The sequence below is a fragment of the Typopeltis vanoorti genome, chromosome 6 (assembly GCF_054136105.1).
Source record: "Typopeltis vanoorti isolate ZY-2024b chromosome 6, IOZ_Tvanoo_1.0, whole genome shotgun sequence".
NCBI classification, from domain to species: Eukaryota; Metazoa; Arthropoda; class Arachnida; order Uropygi; family Thelyphonidae; genus Typopeltis; species Typopeltis vanoorti.
In genome coordinates, this window is record NC_143554.1 from 130,664,890 (window position 1) to 130,682,038 (window position 17,149).

Below are 17,149 nucleotides of genomic sequence, written 5' to 3' on the forward strand. Positions count from 1 at the left end.
ACTGAGGCTCCAAATTATAGGAGAAACTGTGTATCCAGATGTTTAAAGTGTTGGGGAGGTTAGTGAGGACCGAAAGCCAGAATTGGATTGTTAACATCAGCATTCTTCTTGAGAGTATGAGTTTGCTAAGGGAAGATTGTGTTTTAGCAATCTACTTATTACAAGGTCATGGATGCATTGGACAAGGGAGATGCATATAGAGTGGTATATTTATCTATACAGTCTTCCTAGTCTAAAACCACTTTTGTGGTATAGAAGAAGAAGACTGTGTACAGATAACATTTATATTTTAAAGCAGAATTTATTTATTTTGTGTCCCTTGGAAACAATGTAAAATTCAGCAAAATTATACAAATCACATAATAAGAATAAAGTTTACAATATGTTGTAAAAGAACAATAGTAATACAAGTTAAAACATTATTATTATTATTTGACACCTCCAGGGAGTCCAAAGACTCATCGAGGGAGGGCACCGGCTCTACAGCTCTGTCTCCACCACTTAATCACCAACTGTCTGCAACTCCACTAATGCCATCTACCGCTGACCACCACCACCACTAGTTTTTCCACAGAAAATCACAAACATCCATGCCCATGGCAGGACCCAAACCTGCAGCCCCCTGGCTGGAAAGCGAACACACCGATCACTTGGCCAGAAAGTTACAGAAAGAACTGACATGAATGTTGCAATTTAGATGCCAGTCCAGATTTTCCCATCTTGGTGTGTAGTCTATTCAGGCTCTTCCAAATATTCTGATCTAGATGCTTGCCAAATGGTGGCTCTTCTGACAGTGGTAGTTTTAGCTCATTCTGAGTGTTGTTAGACTTTTGGTTCTGGCTTAGTAGTCTGCTACCTTTTATCAAATAATGGCATTAGATGAGACGCTCTCTAGATGATTTTGTCCATACATTGCATGTCTACAATCATTCAGATGTGAGCACTCTTTCATTGTGAGAACAGTTCTAATGTATAGTTAGGCTATACCAGAAAGCTGGTCAAGATCAATCACCTTTAATTTTAAGTAGTCTGTGATCTTTTGCAACTCTGGTTTAATGTTGCATCAAGTCATGTTAGAGGTTTAATGGAGTATGAACAGCACTGGGAAAGGATTAAAAAACTATTTTAATTCTTCCAATATTTCATTCCAGTCACTGAAACATCTTCAGAGAGTACAACCTAACACTTGTAACACAAACAAAGACAACACTATACTAAATGAAACACATGGATATAACACTAGTCCTATATAGGTGGGGCACTCTCTATGGGCATTTGTAGGCACCCTAGTTGTAAATTGGGATCTCTGAGGATTAATATTTCAGAATTTTGGGAAGTTTCTTGCATCAGTATTTATTTAAATTTAGTTGATTTCTGAGGACTACAGATTCTGAAAACAGTGTTTCTTTTCTAAATTTACTGTGGATTTTTTTCCCCAGATGATTCTATGAGTGGTATACAATGCAAGGTCAGCAAGACCAGATTGACCTTAATCATAATTGCAGATGTGTTTTTTGTGTTCATCGATAAAGATGACGGCTGAGATACCTGTCTGTCCAAAGTATGCCAACTTGCAGGAACAGGGGACTTTATATACTCTAGGAACTGAGAGGAGGGAGGATGATCTTAAGTGGAATAGATAAGGGTAGTAAGTTTTAGGTGGGACTTAATTTAAGCAATGTAAAGTCTGTATTTCTTTAGGCACCTGGCTATTTTTTTGGATGTACCCTGGACATAAGGGATGGTGATGGCATTCATAAAATCCTTCTGAAGCAATGGTAATGGACTGGAGGATTGGAATGATTATTATTTTTTTAAATCTATAGGAAATGTAGCCATTGGATATGAAGGTGTTATGTATATGGTTGACTTCTGTTGAAAGATAGGTTCCACTGGAACAAAGATTGTAGGCTCTATTGGTTAGAGTTTTAATGATGCCATATTGCTGAGGCAGAGGGGGGGGATGATGGGAAAGTTTGTGAATGTATTTGCCTGTGTGAGTGGGTTTTCTGTAATACAGTGAAAGAGAGGTTACCAGCTGGAAGATGGGTAACTGAAGTGCCTAGGAAGGGTAGGCTATTGTTAGTCTATTTTTCCATATAAACTGGATTCTTGGATGTAGACTACTGCATTGACAGAAGAAAGAGTCTAATATATGGAGCATAAGCCCAAACAGAGAACACATCCTCTACATACTTTAGCCAGATAGAAGATTTGAGGGGACAGAATCTATGCCTCTCTTTTCAAAATTTTCCATGTAAAAATTAGCAAGTGAGAGTGAAAAGGGGGAACCCATAGTAGTTCCCTCTATCTGTATGTAAATTTTGTTCTTCTAAGAAAAATATCCAGAATGGATGGCAAAAGAAAAGAGATCTAAGATATTAAGAGAAGCATTTTTTGAGACTGTCAAGGTGACAGCCATTAGGAAAAAGAAAACCAGGATGTCCTCTTAAAAGATTCAACGATGACTTCTAAGGCTGGAACAGGCCATGCTAGGCCTAAATCCTTGATAAACATGATAATGATGATGATGATGTTAAGGTAACATTCAAGGGAATATTGGTAAACAGTGAGGTGATGTCAAAGCTAACCACTATATCTGTATTATTTAAAGTTGGAGTTTCAATAGAAGTTTTAAACTTGTTAGAGTTTTTTTATATAGGATGTGATATGACTAGTGTGCGAAGGGGGTAACAGAGTTTGCTAGCTGTTTTTGGTAGCATGGAGGAATCAGTGGTATCTACTATAGGTCTTAGGGGTTATGGATTTTCGGTAAACTATATATCCGGGAGGAACAAGAAATGAAAGCTTTGAGTTTTTTTGTGATGTCAGAAGGCCAGGACTTTTAGAATTATTAATTTTTTAACCTACATTTTGGTGGGATTGTAATACATTGGGATGTAGGTAGAAAATTCTCAGAGAATAATATATATCTTGTGATTGTAATCAGTGGTGTTAAGGACTACTGTGGCACTACCCTAATCCACACTAGTAATAACTATACTATTATAGTTATCACTAATTTGTATATAACTCTTTTGTAGCTTTCTGATAACAGCAAGTTGGCCAGAAGATAGATTTCTTTTTTGGAGGCAAAGACTGAGAAAAATAATATTGGATATTTAGTGGGATATTTAGACAGGATATTTAGTGGAGTGTTGCTACAGACCAAGGAGCACAGAAGGTGAGGACCAGGAGATGTTGAAACAGTTGAGTGTGGCAAGTGCAAGAAGAATGATTCTTATGGGAGATTTTAACTACAGCAGTATAGATTGGGGAAAGGAAGATGCATGTAGCAAAATAAGGGAATGGAATTTCTAGAATTCTTGAGGGACAAATGTCTTAGGCAACATGTAACAGAGGAAACAAGAGGTTCAAGAGTTTTGGATTTGGTTATAGCATCCAAACAGCTGATAATAACTGAGATGACATCTCTCCCACCAGTTGGAGAGAGTGACTATATGGTTTTGACTTGGAAAATGAATAGACATGCAGGAGTACCAAAGAAATGGGAACGCATTTGGAATTATAAAGGAGGTGATTATAATAGTCTTAGATGTCAACTTCGGGAAGTTTTATGGAGGAAGGAATTGGAAGGCTGGGATATCATTAGTGTTGGGAAATTGTGAAGGAATATTTGTTAGCAGCAATGGTAAGTTGTATTCCACGAGTGAAGAAGAGAACACAATTTGGAATAAAGTGGATGACAAACAATATTAAACAAGAGCTACATGCAAAAAAGAGGCTATGGAAGAGATATAAGGAGACAGGTGAAGAGAAGATGCATGAAGAATATAAGACACAGGCTAGAAGAATGACTAGTATGGTAAAGAAAGCGAAACTGGAATATGAGAAAAGATTGGCCTTTAGATCCAAGAAAAATCCTATGGAATTTTTTAGCTATGTGGCCAGTAGGAGGAGAAATGATTGTGGAAGAATGACATTGTGGGATAAAAATGGGAATAGAGTGACTGATGCAGAGGACATAGTGGAATTGTTCAATGAACACTTTATTGGAGTATTTCATCCTGGAGGAATCAATTTGAATACTAGAGGGATAGAGGAGGTTAGAGGTTTAGGTGCAGGAGGAGAGTGTGTTCCACATACTGAGTACTCTGGATGTTAGTAAAGCTGTGGGACTGGATGGTATTTCACCACGAGTTTTGAGAGAATGTGCTAAGGAACTGAAAGTGCCCTTGATCTGGCTTTTCAACGAAAGTCTGGCTATGGGAAAGGTGCTCAGGAAATGGAAGGAAAGTAAGATAGTGTCATTGCATAAGGGCAGTAGCAGACTGAACGTGTCTAATTATAGGCCAGTTTGTGTGTCATCAGTAGTTGCTAAGATCTTGGGGAAAGTAGTGAGGGACCATATACAGCATTGCACAGATGAGGGTAATGTTATCTGTGAGAGTCAACATGGATTTGTGAAGGGGGCACTCTTGTTTTAGCAATATGCTAGCCTTTTATGATAAAGTTACAAGAGCATTAGATGAGGGAAAGGCATATACTGCCATTTTCCTAGACTTAGCAAAGGCATTTGACAGGGTGCCACATGATAAGCTGATATTCAAGTTGCAGCACATGGGTCTGGATGTCAGATTGGTCAACTGGATTCAGGATTGGGTGTCCGATAGGACAGATATCAGAGAGTTGTGTATGGTGGAGCAATATCAAAGAGGCAGAAGGTTACAAGTGGGGTTCCACAGGGCTCAGTACTGGGACCTACATTGTTTAACCTTTATATCATTGTCTGTGGATTGCAAGGAGATATTCGGTTGTTTGCAGATGATGCTAAACTGGGAATGGTTATTAGTAATAGTGCAGATGTGGTAGCCCTGCAAGAAAATTTGAATAAGCTAGATATGTGGGCAAATGAATGGGGTTGTCGGTTTAATGCAGCAAAATGTAAGGTCTTGAGGTTTGGGACACAATGATGGGACACTGCATGCACACTCTATTGAAAGAGATATACTGCAGGGAGTAGAGAAAACAAGAGATCTGGGGTTGATGATCGATTAGAAACTTGAAATTCAAGGGACAATTGTAAAGGTGGTGAAGGTAACACAGAGGACTACTGCAATAATGAGAAGGACACTGACCTGCAGAGATAAAATGGTTATCATTCCGTTGTATAAGACACTGATCAGACCACACTTGGATATTGTTCTTAGATCTGGTCCCCAGGATTTGATGGGACTGCAGAGTTTGGTGGATAGAAGAAGGAGGGGTGATATGATCGAGACTTTTAAACTGTTGAGAGGTGGTTACAGGGTTGACACTGGGGAGTTCTTTCGCTTGGTTGAACAGTGGGAAGGAGTCGTGACAAGGGGCCATCCCTTGAAGTTACGAAAGGAAACTGTGAGCAAGAGGGTGAGGAGTGGTTTCTTTGCATGGAGGGTGGTTGAACCATGGAATGCATTGCCTGATGGAGTGGTGAGAGTGAGAACGGTCAATGAGTTTAAGGAGTGGTATGATAGACTTTGTGTTTCCTAGGAGGGACCTCCCACGTTGAGTCTTGATAGACTCGTGTTTCCTAAGAAGGGCCTCCCACGATGATATTTTTGACTCCATGGAGGTCTGAATAATAATAATAATAATAATAATAATAATAATAAAATGTGATGTTGTTGGCTATTGTGAGAGTTAAGTTATAAATTCCACATTCTAAGTTGAACATTTAAGTATAGTACTATATTGTGTTGCCATGGCACTTCCATAAGTGCCATGGCAACACTGTGGCCGAGGCTTAGAGTGCTAATGGCATCTTTGTTGAGCTTTTTGAGGATCGATTCACTACAGTATGAAGAGGTTAAATTTGCAGCTGAGATTTAGAATTACACAAGAATGTTATACTGTTTGATATGAATTATCTTATTTTAAGAATTCTTTTTGGACAGATGCTTCTGAAACACGCACACACACACTAAAAATATGTCGTGTTTCTGTAGGGTCAGAAGACTCATCAAGGGAGACCTACACTAAACTTTATATACACAATACCTATCATACCACTCCTACTTCTGGCAATACCATTCCATTCTCCAAGCAAAAAATCTACTCCGCACACCCTTATACAACTTTCAGGGGTAATCCCTAGTTCTTTCTATTTGTCATGTATAAAATTATTTTTTTGTGACAGATTTATAGAACCCTTTTAGTAACTTTAAGTTTCTATCATGTCTACTCTTCTCCACGTATCAACTAAAATTTGCAACCCATGCACTTTCAATCACACCTCTTCAATCCCCAGGAAGTACATATCTGAACAGTTGTGAAGCTGTGGCTGAATCATAGCCTTATAAAGTGGAATAGTAACCTCCATATCTTAACTCATCAAGCAATCCTTTGAGCTATTTTGCCACTTTTGCAATATGCCCTCTGGATCAACTATCTATCCATCATCCCTCCCGGATCACTAGCCTTGTTAATTTTGCGCAATCAAGTATACCATAAATGTGATACACAGCATGCAATTTCAGTCTGAAGTGAATAACCTTAACATTTTGCAACATTAAATTGACAACCATTACCTTCGCTCACATTGCCAATTTAAATCATCCTCTAGGATATCTGCATCACCTTTATCAAGTATTGCCTTCTCCAATTTTGCCTCATCAGCAAAAAACAGAATATTCTCTATATCATTAATATACAAATTAAAGAGTAGTGACATTATAGAAATATAGTCTTGAGGCACTCCACTGGTTAATCCTCATTCTTCTAGATTCCACTAAACCATATACTACTTTCTGGTGTCTGTCTGTTTGTCAGCCCCCACCCCAAACCACCATATATGCCACCCGCTTCTTAACCATCTCCATTTGATCCAACTTATTTCCATGTGGTATTCAGTCAAATAACTTTGCAAAGTCCAGCAGTATTACTGTATAGTCATTAACCTTATCTAATTAAGCCATCAATCTATTATAAAATGTGAGTAGATTATTAAGGTAGGACCTACCTTTTACAAAGACTGTCCCCCCACCAAGAGTATCACATTCCTCTCCACCTTGCTGTTCCTGGATTTTACCTTAAGCAATTTTTCCAATACTTTAATTCTTGAGATACAAATGATAATTAACATGGCTGAAATTTGCTACATCTTTACATCGGACTCCTTGGACTCCAAGGAGTCTTTAGACTCATCAAGGGAGGCCCTAACACATCATGTCAAGAACTATCTAACATTTGCACAGTATCTATTATACTTTGCTTTGAATTAATTCATAGTCATGGCATCCACAACAGGCAGTAGCAACCTATTCCACTCATTCACTACTCTCCAAGCAAGAAACCTAGTTCTAATACTCTTGCTAACTACACTCCTACTCAGTTTCCATGGCTAGCCCCTAGTTCTCCCACCAACACACCTGTTCTGAAAAATTTCGTCTGAATTAATCTTGTAAAAACCCCTCAGTAATTTGTATGCCTCAATCATATCACCCCTTTTCCACCTATCAACCAGTTTCTGTAACCCACAAATCTTCAACCTGTTCTCGTAAGGTTCATTCCCTAGACCTGCTACCATCTTGGTCACTTGCCTCTGGATTCTCTCCACCTCCTCCTAATCACCAAGAAACTCTGGCACCCAGATCTGCACACAGCAGTCAAGATGGGGTCTTATAAAGGCTCAATAAAGAGGAATAATAACCTGCTTGTCCCTGCTCATCAAAGCATTCTTCAGCAACCAAGTGATCTGATGAGCTGTTTTAGCCACTTTAGCTATGTGCTCCCTAAACTTTAACTCTCTATCCACTAACACTCCCAAGTCTCTGGCTTCGTCAATTTCCACCAATGTGGTATACAGTTGGTAATCTTTTCAAACCAAAATGTATAACCTTACACTTTGCCACATTAAACTGACATCCATTTTCCTTTGCCCAGTCTGCCAATTTATCCAAATTATCCCACAAAATTTTGATATCATCTGTATTAACTATTGTTGTACCCAACTTTGCATCATCAGCAAATAAATGAACAGTTCCCCTAAGATCCTTTCCTATATCATTAATGAACAAATTAAATAGCAGTGGTCCAAGAACAGAATGCTGTGTTACATGACTAGTCACAGGCCTTCTTTTGGACTCTACTGCTGAATAAACTACTCTCTGATATCTCTCCATCAACCACCCTCCTATCCATCTCACCAACCCTTTATCCATCCCATGTGCTGTAGTTTACTGATTAGAATTCCATGTGGTATACTGTCAAAGGGCTTTGCAAAGTCCAGCAGTATCACTGTAAAACCATTGTCTTTATCCAACTTAGCTGTCACTATATTATAAAGTGTGAGCAAGTTACTGAGGCATGACCTACTCTTCACAAAACCATACTGTCCCCCCCCCATACAGTACCCCATTTCCATCCATCCATTCCTGTATTTTGCTCTTTACCAACTTCAATACTCTGACAACAACTCCTGATATGTTCATCGGTCGGTAATTTGCTACATCAGTCTTGAAGCCTCCTTTATGCAATGGAACTATTTACCCCCCCCCCCTCTTTCCACCCCCTCAGGACTAACCCAGGCCTGAGACTTAGATTAAACAATACGGTTAAGCACAGTGACAATTCCCTTGCTGCTTCAATGGTATACTTGAGCTGGTATATACCATCCAATCCCACAGCCGTATTCACATTAAGATTCTGTAATATGCTGCACCTCCATTTCATTTACCTCAGTTCCTGTATAAACCTTTGGCTCTCTCATTCCTGCAATACCACCTGGATGATATAGCAGGAATGAGAAAGAGGAATATATCAGGAATGTTCACTTAGTAATTCTACTATTTCGACTGATTCAGTTACCCCCCCTACCATCAGCATTCCTTAAAATCATTCTGCCGTATACATTTTTTCTTTTACTTGCAGCATATTGAAAGAACCATTTGGAATTCTCTTTAGCCTGCATTGCTAACTTCCTTTCATAATCTGCTTTTACTTTTCTTACCATACTAGTTACCCTGTGCCTTGTATTACTTGTACTGTTCATGTGCCTGCAGATCACCTTTCTCCTTAAATCCCTTTTACAATTGTTTCTTTTTTTGCAGCTCCAACTTGATGATGATATTCATCCATTTAACTCCCACTTGATTTACTCTCTTGACTCAAGGTATGCAGTCTACTATTACCTCCCTCAAACACTCCTTTTCCACTTCTTATATTAACATCCAGCCCTTGCAGTTTTACATGCGATGGCACCGATCCAAGCAATCTCTTAAGCTTGTCATGCTTACCAGCCCTGTAATTACAGATATACCCTCTCTTAACTGAAAATTCCACACATTTGGCCACTTTTGCAAAATCCATCCGAGGTCAAGACCATATGATCACCCTCACCAATTGGTGGCAATGTGGTCATATTCGTTATAGACAAATTCTCAGATGCAATTACTAGATTAAACAGTTTCAAACCCTAGTATATTCCATTACATGCTGTGTCAGGTAATTATTCCTTATTAACTGCATAAAATCCCTTTCCTTCTTCCCACATCTTTTCCTTCCAATATATGTTCCCATAGTTGAAATCAACCATAATAATTACCTGTCCTCCACTCATTGAGTCTATTTGCCGACACATACTATCTCCATCATCTTTTCCTTCCCCAGTCTATAGCAGCATCATTTGTTCTGCTGGCCTCAATCTCACACCAAATAGCCTCAAATGTGTTATTTCTGGCCTGCAGTTGAACTTCTAGTGTCTTTGGTTGCAGTTCTTCGGCTGTCATCAATAACACTCCTACCCTTATTCTTTTCTCTCTATCCTCCCTGAACACACTACACCCTTCACATTCTATCCCACTACATCATCTTCTGTTAGCCATGTCTCACTAATGCCAATAACCTTTGACCAGGATGAGCCGACCAATGCCAAAAATTCCTCCCGCTTGTTCCAAATGCTCCTGGCATTAGTGTACATAAAGTGAAAAAGTCCCTTAGGCCTACTGCTATTCTGACACTTTATATTAACTATCCCATTCTAGTTTGCATATTATACACATTCTTTCACTCAACAACTGCCTCACTGATCTCTGCATATCCACTCAATAGCTTACTCATCCCCCTAAAAGCTCTAGTTTACCTGGTTCTACACATTCCCTTTCACTCACTTGCACTCACTTCAACAACACGTTTTTCAGTCTCTGAACACCAAATCCATTCAGATACAAACCATCCTTGTATAAGACCTTTCACCCATCAAACTTCACACCACGCCTCCTGCATAATCTATGCATCGAGTCTGTTTGCTATTTTAGCCCTCCTTCTCAGCTCTACTCTGTCATAGCATTGCAACCATGGCAACAGACTCACTATCTGAACTCTCTCACTCTTTTCTTTTGCTACTTCCAATAACACAAAATAAAAATAATTATTTCAAAATACATAATATAAATCCCAGTAGTTCAAAAATATATCCATTCACCACTGCAATAAGTTAACGTTTAATTATTATTTCAGTGTTTTAATGATATTAATAAAACCAAGTCCATCTACTTTTGTTCAAACTACCACAATTTAAGAACCTTGTTAAATGATTTCTTCTTTTTCCTTAACCATTTGCTCACATATGGCACTGTTGCAGAGTTAAGATTATATATATATATAAGTAATGTCATTTGGAATGAATCTGAAAGATGCAAACTAAACTTCAAATTGGTTTGCCTCTATAGTGTAGTATACAATTATTATTATAGTATATTATAATTAGTCTTTTAAAATATACAATATATTTTAATAATAAAACATTCACTTACATGTGATGTGTCTAGATGATTGATTTTTGCCTGCTTGTCAAGCCAATTTTTGTCTGCATTGTAAGGCAATATTTTTTCTTGATACAAAACGTCTAGGTCCCTTGTTGTCTTTCAATTAAAGAATCCATACAAAGGAAAATCAGTGTAAAAACTAAATAACCAGACAAATTTTACAAGTAATTCTTATTAGCTAAACAATATTGTTTTAAAGTATACGAAAAGATTATAGGTTTTGATATGAAATGACAGCTGAAAAAACGTATGGGGAGTTGAAAGAACAGGTATCAATTTTTAAAAAATGTAATTGTGGCACCAAGTTATGAATATAATAAAATATAATAAATATAATGAAATGAAATGTTTATATCGCCGAAATGAAGCCTATTGGCTCTTTATATTTAAGTAACTTAATGAGGCACCTTTTTAACAACTCGTATAGCAGAGTATATAAGTTCTTTTCGCAAATGTATAGCGAAAAGAACTTATGTTATTAATTTGGTCTAGCTACTCACTGATGTAGCCTCAATAAAGGCTGAAACCGGTCTGGGTAGTGACCTCCCACCATAATGTAATAACAGCATACATTTCCTAGGAAATGTGTTTTTACATTATGGAAAATACTAAGAATAGCGATCAGAACTTTACCACCTTTGCTGCGAGTTGCCCGAGATTGTACTACGTACTAGGACTACTTGCATTAGCTCATGCTAGTAATCACAGATACTTTTATAGTTTATTATACTATATTTGGCATGAAACTCTCTGATTCCAATCTTTGAGTTTCTTATTCGGTTTTAAAACAATGTGGGATTTAATATCCCCTTAATTTAAATAACGAAATGAAATTTTGATATGTGATAAGTAAAAGAAAGAATGATTACAGCAGAATAATTTTGTGAATGCCAGTTGTAGAGGAGTGATGAAGCAGATGAATTAGTTGAATTACTGATCGATTGCTTTGCAAAAGTGTTCATTCAGGAGATACTAAAGGAACAAGTGTGGCAGGGACTGATATGGAAATAGAAGTTAATGAACTGAAGGTGCACAGGATATTGCAGACCATTGATGTAATACAGTCAGATTATGTGGTATATCTGCTTGCATATTACAAGAATGTGCTAGGGGATTGGCAGTGCCTTTGACCAGATAGTTTATTTTAAGTCTCTCAGCTTGGGATGAATTCCATGAAAACATAGAAAATGAGAAAATAGTGCATAAAGGCTGTTCCAAGATGACTGAGGTAGCAAATTATTGACTGATAAGCATCTCAGGAGTGGTAGTCAAGATACTGGGGAAGTTTGTAAAAAGAAAAATTCAGGAATGGATGGTTAGGAATAGGATACTGTATGGAGGTAGCATAGTTTTATGAAGAGTGAGTCATGCCTCAGCAATCTGCTCACTCTTTATAATAAAGTGACAGTTGAGTTAGATAAAGATAATGGCTACACTATGATACTGTTAGACTTTGCAAAGACTTTTGGAAGGATATCACACAAAACTCTGTTAAATAAATTGCAGCAAATAATCATTCATTATAATAAAATTGTGGAATCAAATACTGTGTTAGAGTAATAACTTCAGTTTAACATATATCAAAATAGGTTACAGCAATTAGAAATGGGAGCTAGAGTTAGGACAATAGTAGAATCGCTCGGGCAAGAGTTAGTGAAAATGCGAAGTGAAATGAAACATCCTGAAGATGAGATCAAACACCTGTAGAAAGAATTGCTGATGTGAATGAGAAGGAGGAAGTTAGTGTCATGAAGAAAGAATCAAAGATAATCATATATCATTGTATGAGGACTTAATTAATGGGGGAGGTCATGACTAAAGTACACAAAACATTCTTTTCTGGTGGAGCAATGAAACAAATAATTAATGTTTGCAGAGAAGGAAAGAGCGAGCATTAGAATTAGTACTAATTGTAGGAACAAGTGACTTGCTGGAGAAAAAAAAACAATGTTGATAGAGACTTGCGGTAGTTGTTGTGGCAGATAAAGGATAATAGTGTTGTTGGAAAAGTCGTAAGCATGTTGCCCAGATATGACAATAGTGAATTAAGAAGGAGAGCAGAGATGATGAATAACAAGATGTCTGAGTTGTGGGAAGCAAAGGAGGGTTCAGTTTGTGAATCTGTGGAATGAATTTGAAGAAAGTTGGAAGAGTTTAAAGTTGATGGAACTCATTTGAATAGGTTTGGTTTGGACATTCAGAAAGGCTACTGTTTGCTGAGAAGGCAGCACAGAATCAAGATATTAATGTAACCACCAATTTAAGGGTACTAGTGAAGCAGGATAGCAGAGCTAAACTGGTTGTATAACTGGAGGAAGATAGGATGTTGAAGATGTGGTTGTAGCAGCGCACAGTGATGGAATGTATAAAGGTGAGGATTAGATGGGTATGAATGGCGATCGGTCAGGATCTTGGTAAAAGGAGTGGTCAGAACTGAAGAGAGAGAGAGGTATAGTATAGCAGATGGAACAGAGAATATTGGTGCTGGTAGAATAGTCTCAAAGACTTTGTATACAAAGGTAAGGAGTATTTAAAATAAGAGAAACAAGTTTCTAGCATTGATTGAGTCAATATGCCCAAAGATAACTGGTATAAGTGAAACTTCGTTGTCTGAGGATGATGTGATGTCAGGAATAGAAATGGAAGGATAAGAAGGTAAAAAGAGGAGGGGGTGCTGTTAATGACTGCAGAGGATTGTGTCCACAGAGTGTAGAAATTGACAGTACAAGTGCATATTTTGAATCTGTGTGGTGTGAAGTTAAAATGAACAGGCTAGTATATCTGATTGGTTGCTGTTATAGTCCAGTAAATGTAGAGAATAACTGATTATGAAATGTTTAGACAAATATTGGGCATGTAAAAAGAAGGTGCTCCTCATGGGAGACTTTATGGTGATCAGATCCATAAAGAGTATAAAAAGCAAGCTAAAAAAGTGTTTAGCATGGTAATGAAAGAAAAGGTGCAGTATGAGAGGAGATTGGCTGGTCAGGTGAAGGTTGCCACATAGCAGAAGAATTCCAAGGAATTCTTCACTATGTGGCAAGCAAGAGAAAGAATAATTATGGCAGGTTGACACTCGTGGATAGTCATGGCAGCAGAGTGACCATTGCAGTGGATATAGTGGAATTATTGAATGAACACTTTATCAGCATATACCATACTGGCGTAAATGATGCATGATGCTATGCAATATATATAAAGAACGGAAGCAAATATTAGGAGAACTGGAAGTGAAAGAATCAGATGAGTATCAGGTGTTCATCAAGTTAGATGTTAATAAGGCTATGGGAATGGATGGTATATTGCCACATATTCTTAAGGGATGTGCACAACAGTTAGCGATACCCTTAACCTGATTATTTAATGAAAGTTTTGCAGTGGGTAATGTTCCTAAGGAATGGAAAGAAGGTAAAATAGTACCACTCCACAAGCACAGTTTTTAGGACAGAAGTATCCAATTGTAGATCAGTCTGTATAACTGCAGTTGTAGTCAATGTGTTAGGGAGATTGGTTAGAAATAGAATACAAGATTGGGTTGATGAACATATGATGGTCATCATAGATCTGTAAAGGAGAGTTCTTGTTTCAACAATTTATTTGCATTTTATGACAAGGTGACGAGTATGTTACATAATGGAGACTCATATACAGTGATATTCTTGGACTTTGCAAAAGTGTTTGATAGATCACCACATGATAAGTTGCCAAAGATAGGAATAGATAGTATATTGGTTAGATGGATTGGTGATTGCCTCGTGAATGATACCAGCAAGTTTTGTATGATAGAGCACTTTCTCAAAAAAGGAGGATAACCAGTGCATGCCTGCTGTTTAACCCTCAAACTGGCCACGACGTCGAGATAAATCTGGATATGAAGCTCTAAAACCCATTGAATAACATGGATAAGAAGTGAAATTTGGTGTCACTATTTCATCCATATTGGCCGGTAAAAGGGGGGGGGTTAACTTGTTTGTAAATGATATATCATGTGGACTGAATGGGAATTTTCAGTATTTCCTGATTAATTATGCCAAGTTGGTGAGAATTATAAGTATCACTAATTATTATTCCCTTCAAGAAAATTTAAATAGAACTTGGACAAAAGAGTGGGGTTGTAATTTCAATATTATGAGCGCAAGGTGTTGCATTTTGGAGTGCAGAAATATAAGACTGTGTGCTATATTGATGGTCTTACTGCAGAAAGTGGATTAAATTCAAGATCTGAGAGTGACATTGATAGCAGAACTGAAGTTTAGAGGGCATACTGCAAGTGTTGCAAAGATTGCATACATTGTGCAGCTATGGTACGAAGTACTCTAACATGTGTAGGGGATAAGGAGGTGACTATGCCACTGTATAAAGCACTTGTCATACCACACTTGGACTGTTGTGCTCAGATTTGACTAAGACAATATCAGGACTCTGGATGTTGACTATGGAGAAAGGTTGAAGAAATTCTCGTAGAAAGGTTTACGCTGGTTATACATAATTATTAATTCACTTAAGGAATTCACAATGTACAATAGAATATAAATTAAATTAAACTTTAATATATATTTCCAATATTTCGACAACGTCACGTTGCCATTTTCAAAGGCACTTACAATAAAGACATGTGCACACAGGCACTGAGGACGAAGCAGGAAGCTATTGTTTCTCGAAGTCCTGATGGTGCTCCCCCCAGAAGGCTATGTAGGTATTCTTGGCCGTTGGGCTGAAGGTCTCATGATGTATGTCTCCCAAATTTGAGGCAGTCTCATGCAACCAAATTTGTTGAGGTTTGGCATGTTTCTTAGGGCTGAGGCTGATTCCATGAAAAGTCTTTCAAACTTGAAGAAATGTGGATTGCAGTGTTTGGTAAATAGCAGGAAAAGAGGTGGTATGATAAAGACATTCAAATTAATGAGGCAATTTTATCTGATTCATCCAGAGGGGATTATAAAAAGAGTAGAAGGTGAGAGGGTAAGAACCAGAGGCAATCCCTGGAATTTGTGTAAGAGTGAGGTGAGGAGTAGATTTTTTACTTGGTGATCTATCAGTGAATGGAATGCATTACGAGAATATGCTATTAATGCATGGAGTATTAAGGATTTTAAGATTCAGATAAGTCTATTGTCAATTGAATGAACCTCTCATGACAAGTCTGCCGACTCCATGGAAGATGTAGTAATAATAATAATAATTATTATTATCCAGGCCTCCATGGAGTCAAAAGACTCATCATGGGAGGTCATTCTTAGGAAACACAAAGTTTATCATACCACTCCTTGAGCCCATTGACCATTCGCACTCCAACCACTCTCTCAGGCAATACATTCCAAGGTTCAACCACCCTCCATGCAAAGAAACCACTCCTCACCCTCTTGCGCACAGCCTCCTTTCGTAACTTCCAGGGATGGCCCCTTGTCATCGCTCCTTCCTTCCATTCCACCAAGTGAAAGAACTCTCCAATGTCTACCCTATAATTGCCTCTCAACAGTTTAAAAGTCTTGATCATATCACTTCTCCTTCTGTCCACCAAACTCTGCAGTCCACATTCCCTCAGCTGATCCTCATAACTCATATTGTACAGTCCTGACACCATCTTTGTTATCTGCCTCTGTACCCTTTCCACAGTCAATTTAACCTCTTCAAATCCTGGGGACCAAATCTGAGAACAACAGTCTAAGTGTGGTCTGATCAGGGTCTTATACAACAGAATGATAACTCTTTTATCGCTGCAGGTCAGCATTCTTCTCATTATTGCAGCAATCCTCTGTGTTACCTTCACCATCTTTGCAATATGTCCCCTAAATTTCAGGTTTCTATCAATCATCAACCCCAGATCTCTCGTCTTCCCTACTTCCTCCAGTATAACTCCTCCCATAGAGTATGCAGTGTCCCATCGATGTTTCCCAAACCTCAAGACCTTACATTTTGCTGCATTAAACCGATAACCCCGTTCATTTGCCCATCTGTCTAGTTTACTCAAATTCTCTTACAGGGCTGCCACATCTGCACTATTACTGATAACCCTTCCTAGCTTCACATCATCTGCAAACAACTGAATGTTCCCTTGCAATCCATTGACAATATCATTGATATAAAGGTTGAACAATACAGGTCCCAGTACTAAGCCCTGTGGAACCCCACTTGTAACCTTCTGCTTCCTTGATATTGCCCCACCATACACAACTCTCTGATACCTATCAATCAGCCAATCCTGAATCCATTTGACTAACCCAACATTTAAATCCATGTGCTGCAACTTAAATATCAGCTTATTGTGTGGCACCTTGTCAAATGCCTTTGCAAAATCAAAAAAAATGGCAGTATATACCTTTCCCTCATCAACTGCTCTTGTCACTTTATTATAAAAGCAAGAGCACCCCTTAACAAATCCA

The 17,149-nt window shown here is 38.1% G+C and overlaps 1 protein-coding gene across 4 annotated transcripts in view; it reads right to left on the reverse strand.

The window, feature by feature from the left end:
- LOC150105947 (uncharacterized) overlaps nt 1-17,149 on the reverse strand; it is a 261,696-nt gene that overhangs the window by 108,204 nt on the left and 136,343 nt on the right. For all 4 annotated transcript variants that reach the window (XR_016548463.1, XM_090394430.1, XM_090394428.1 and 1 more), the window contains exon 6: nt 10,755-10,862. Coding sequence is in view for 3 of the 4 variants with exons in the window: in XM_090394430.1 (XP_090250556.1) it covers nt 10,755-10,862 (108 nt within the window). In the remaining variant the exon portion in view is untranslated. The remainder of the gene's footprint in view (nt 1-10,754; nt 10,863-17,149) is intronic.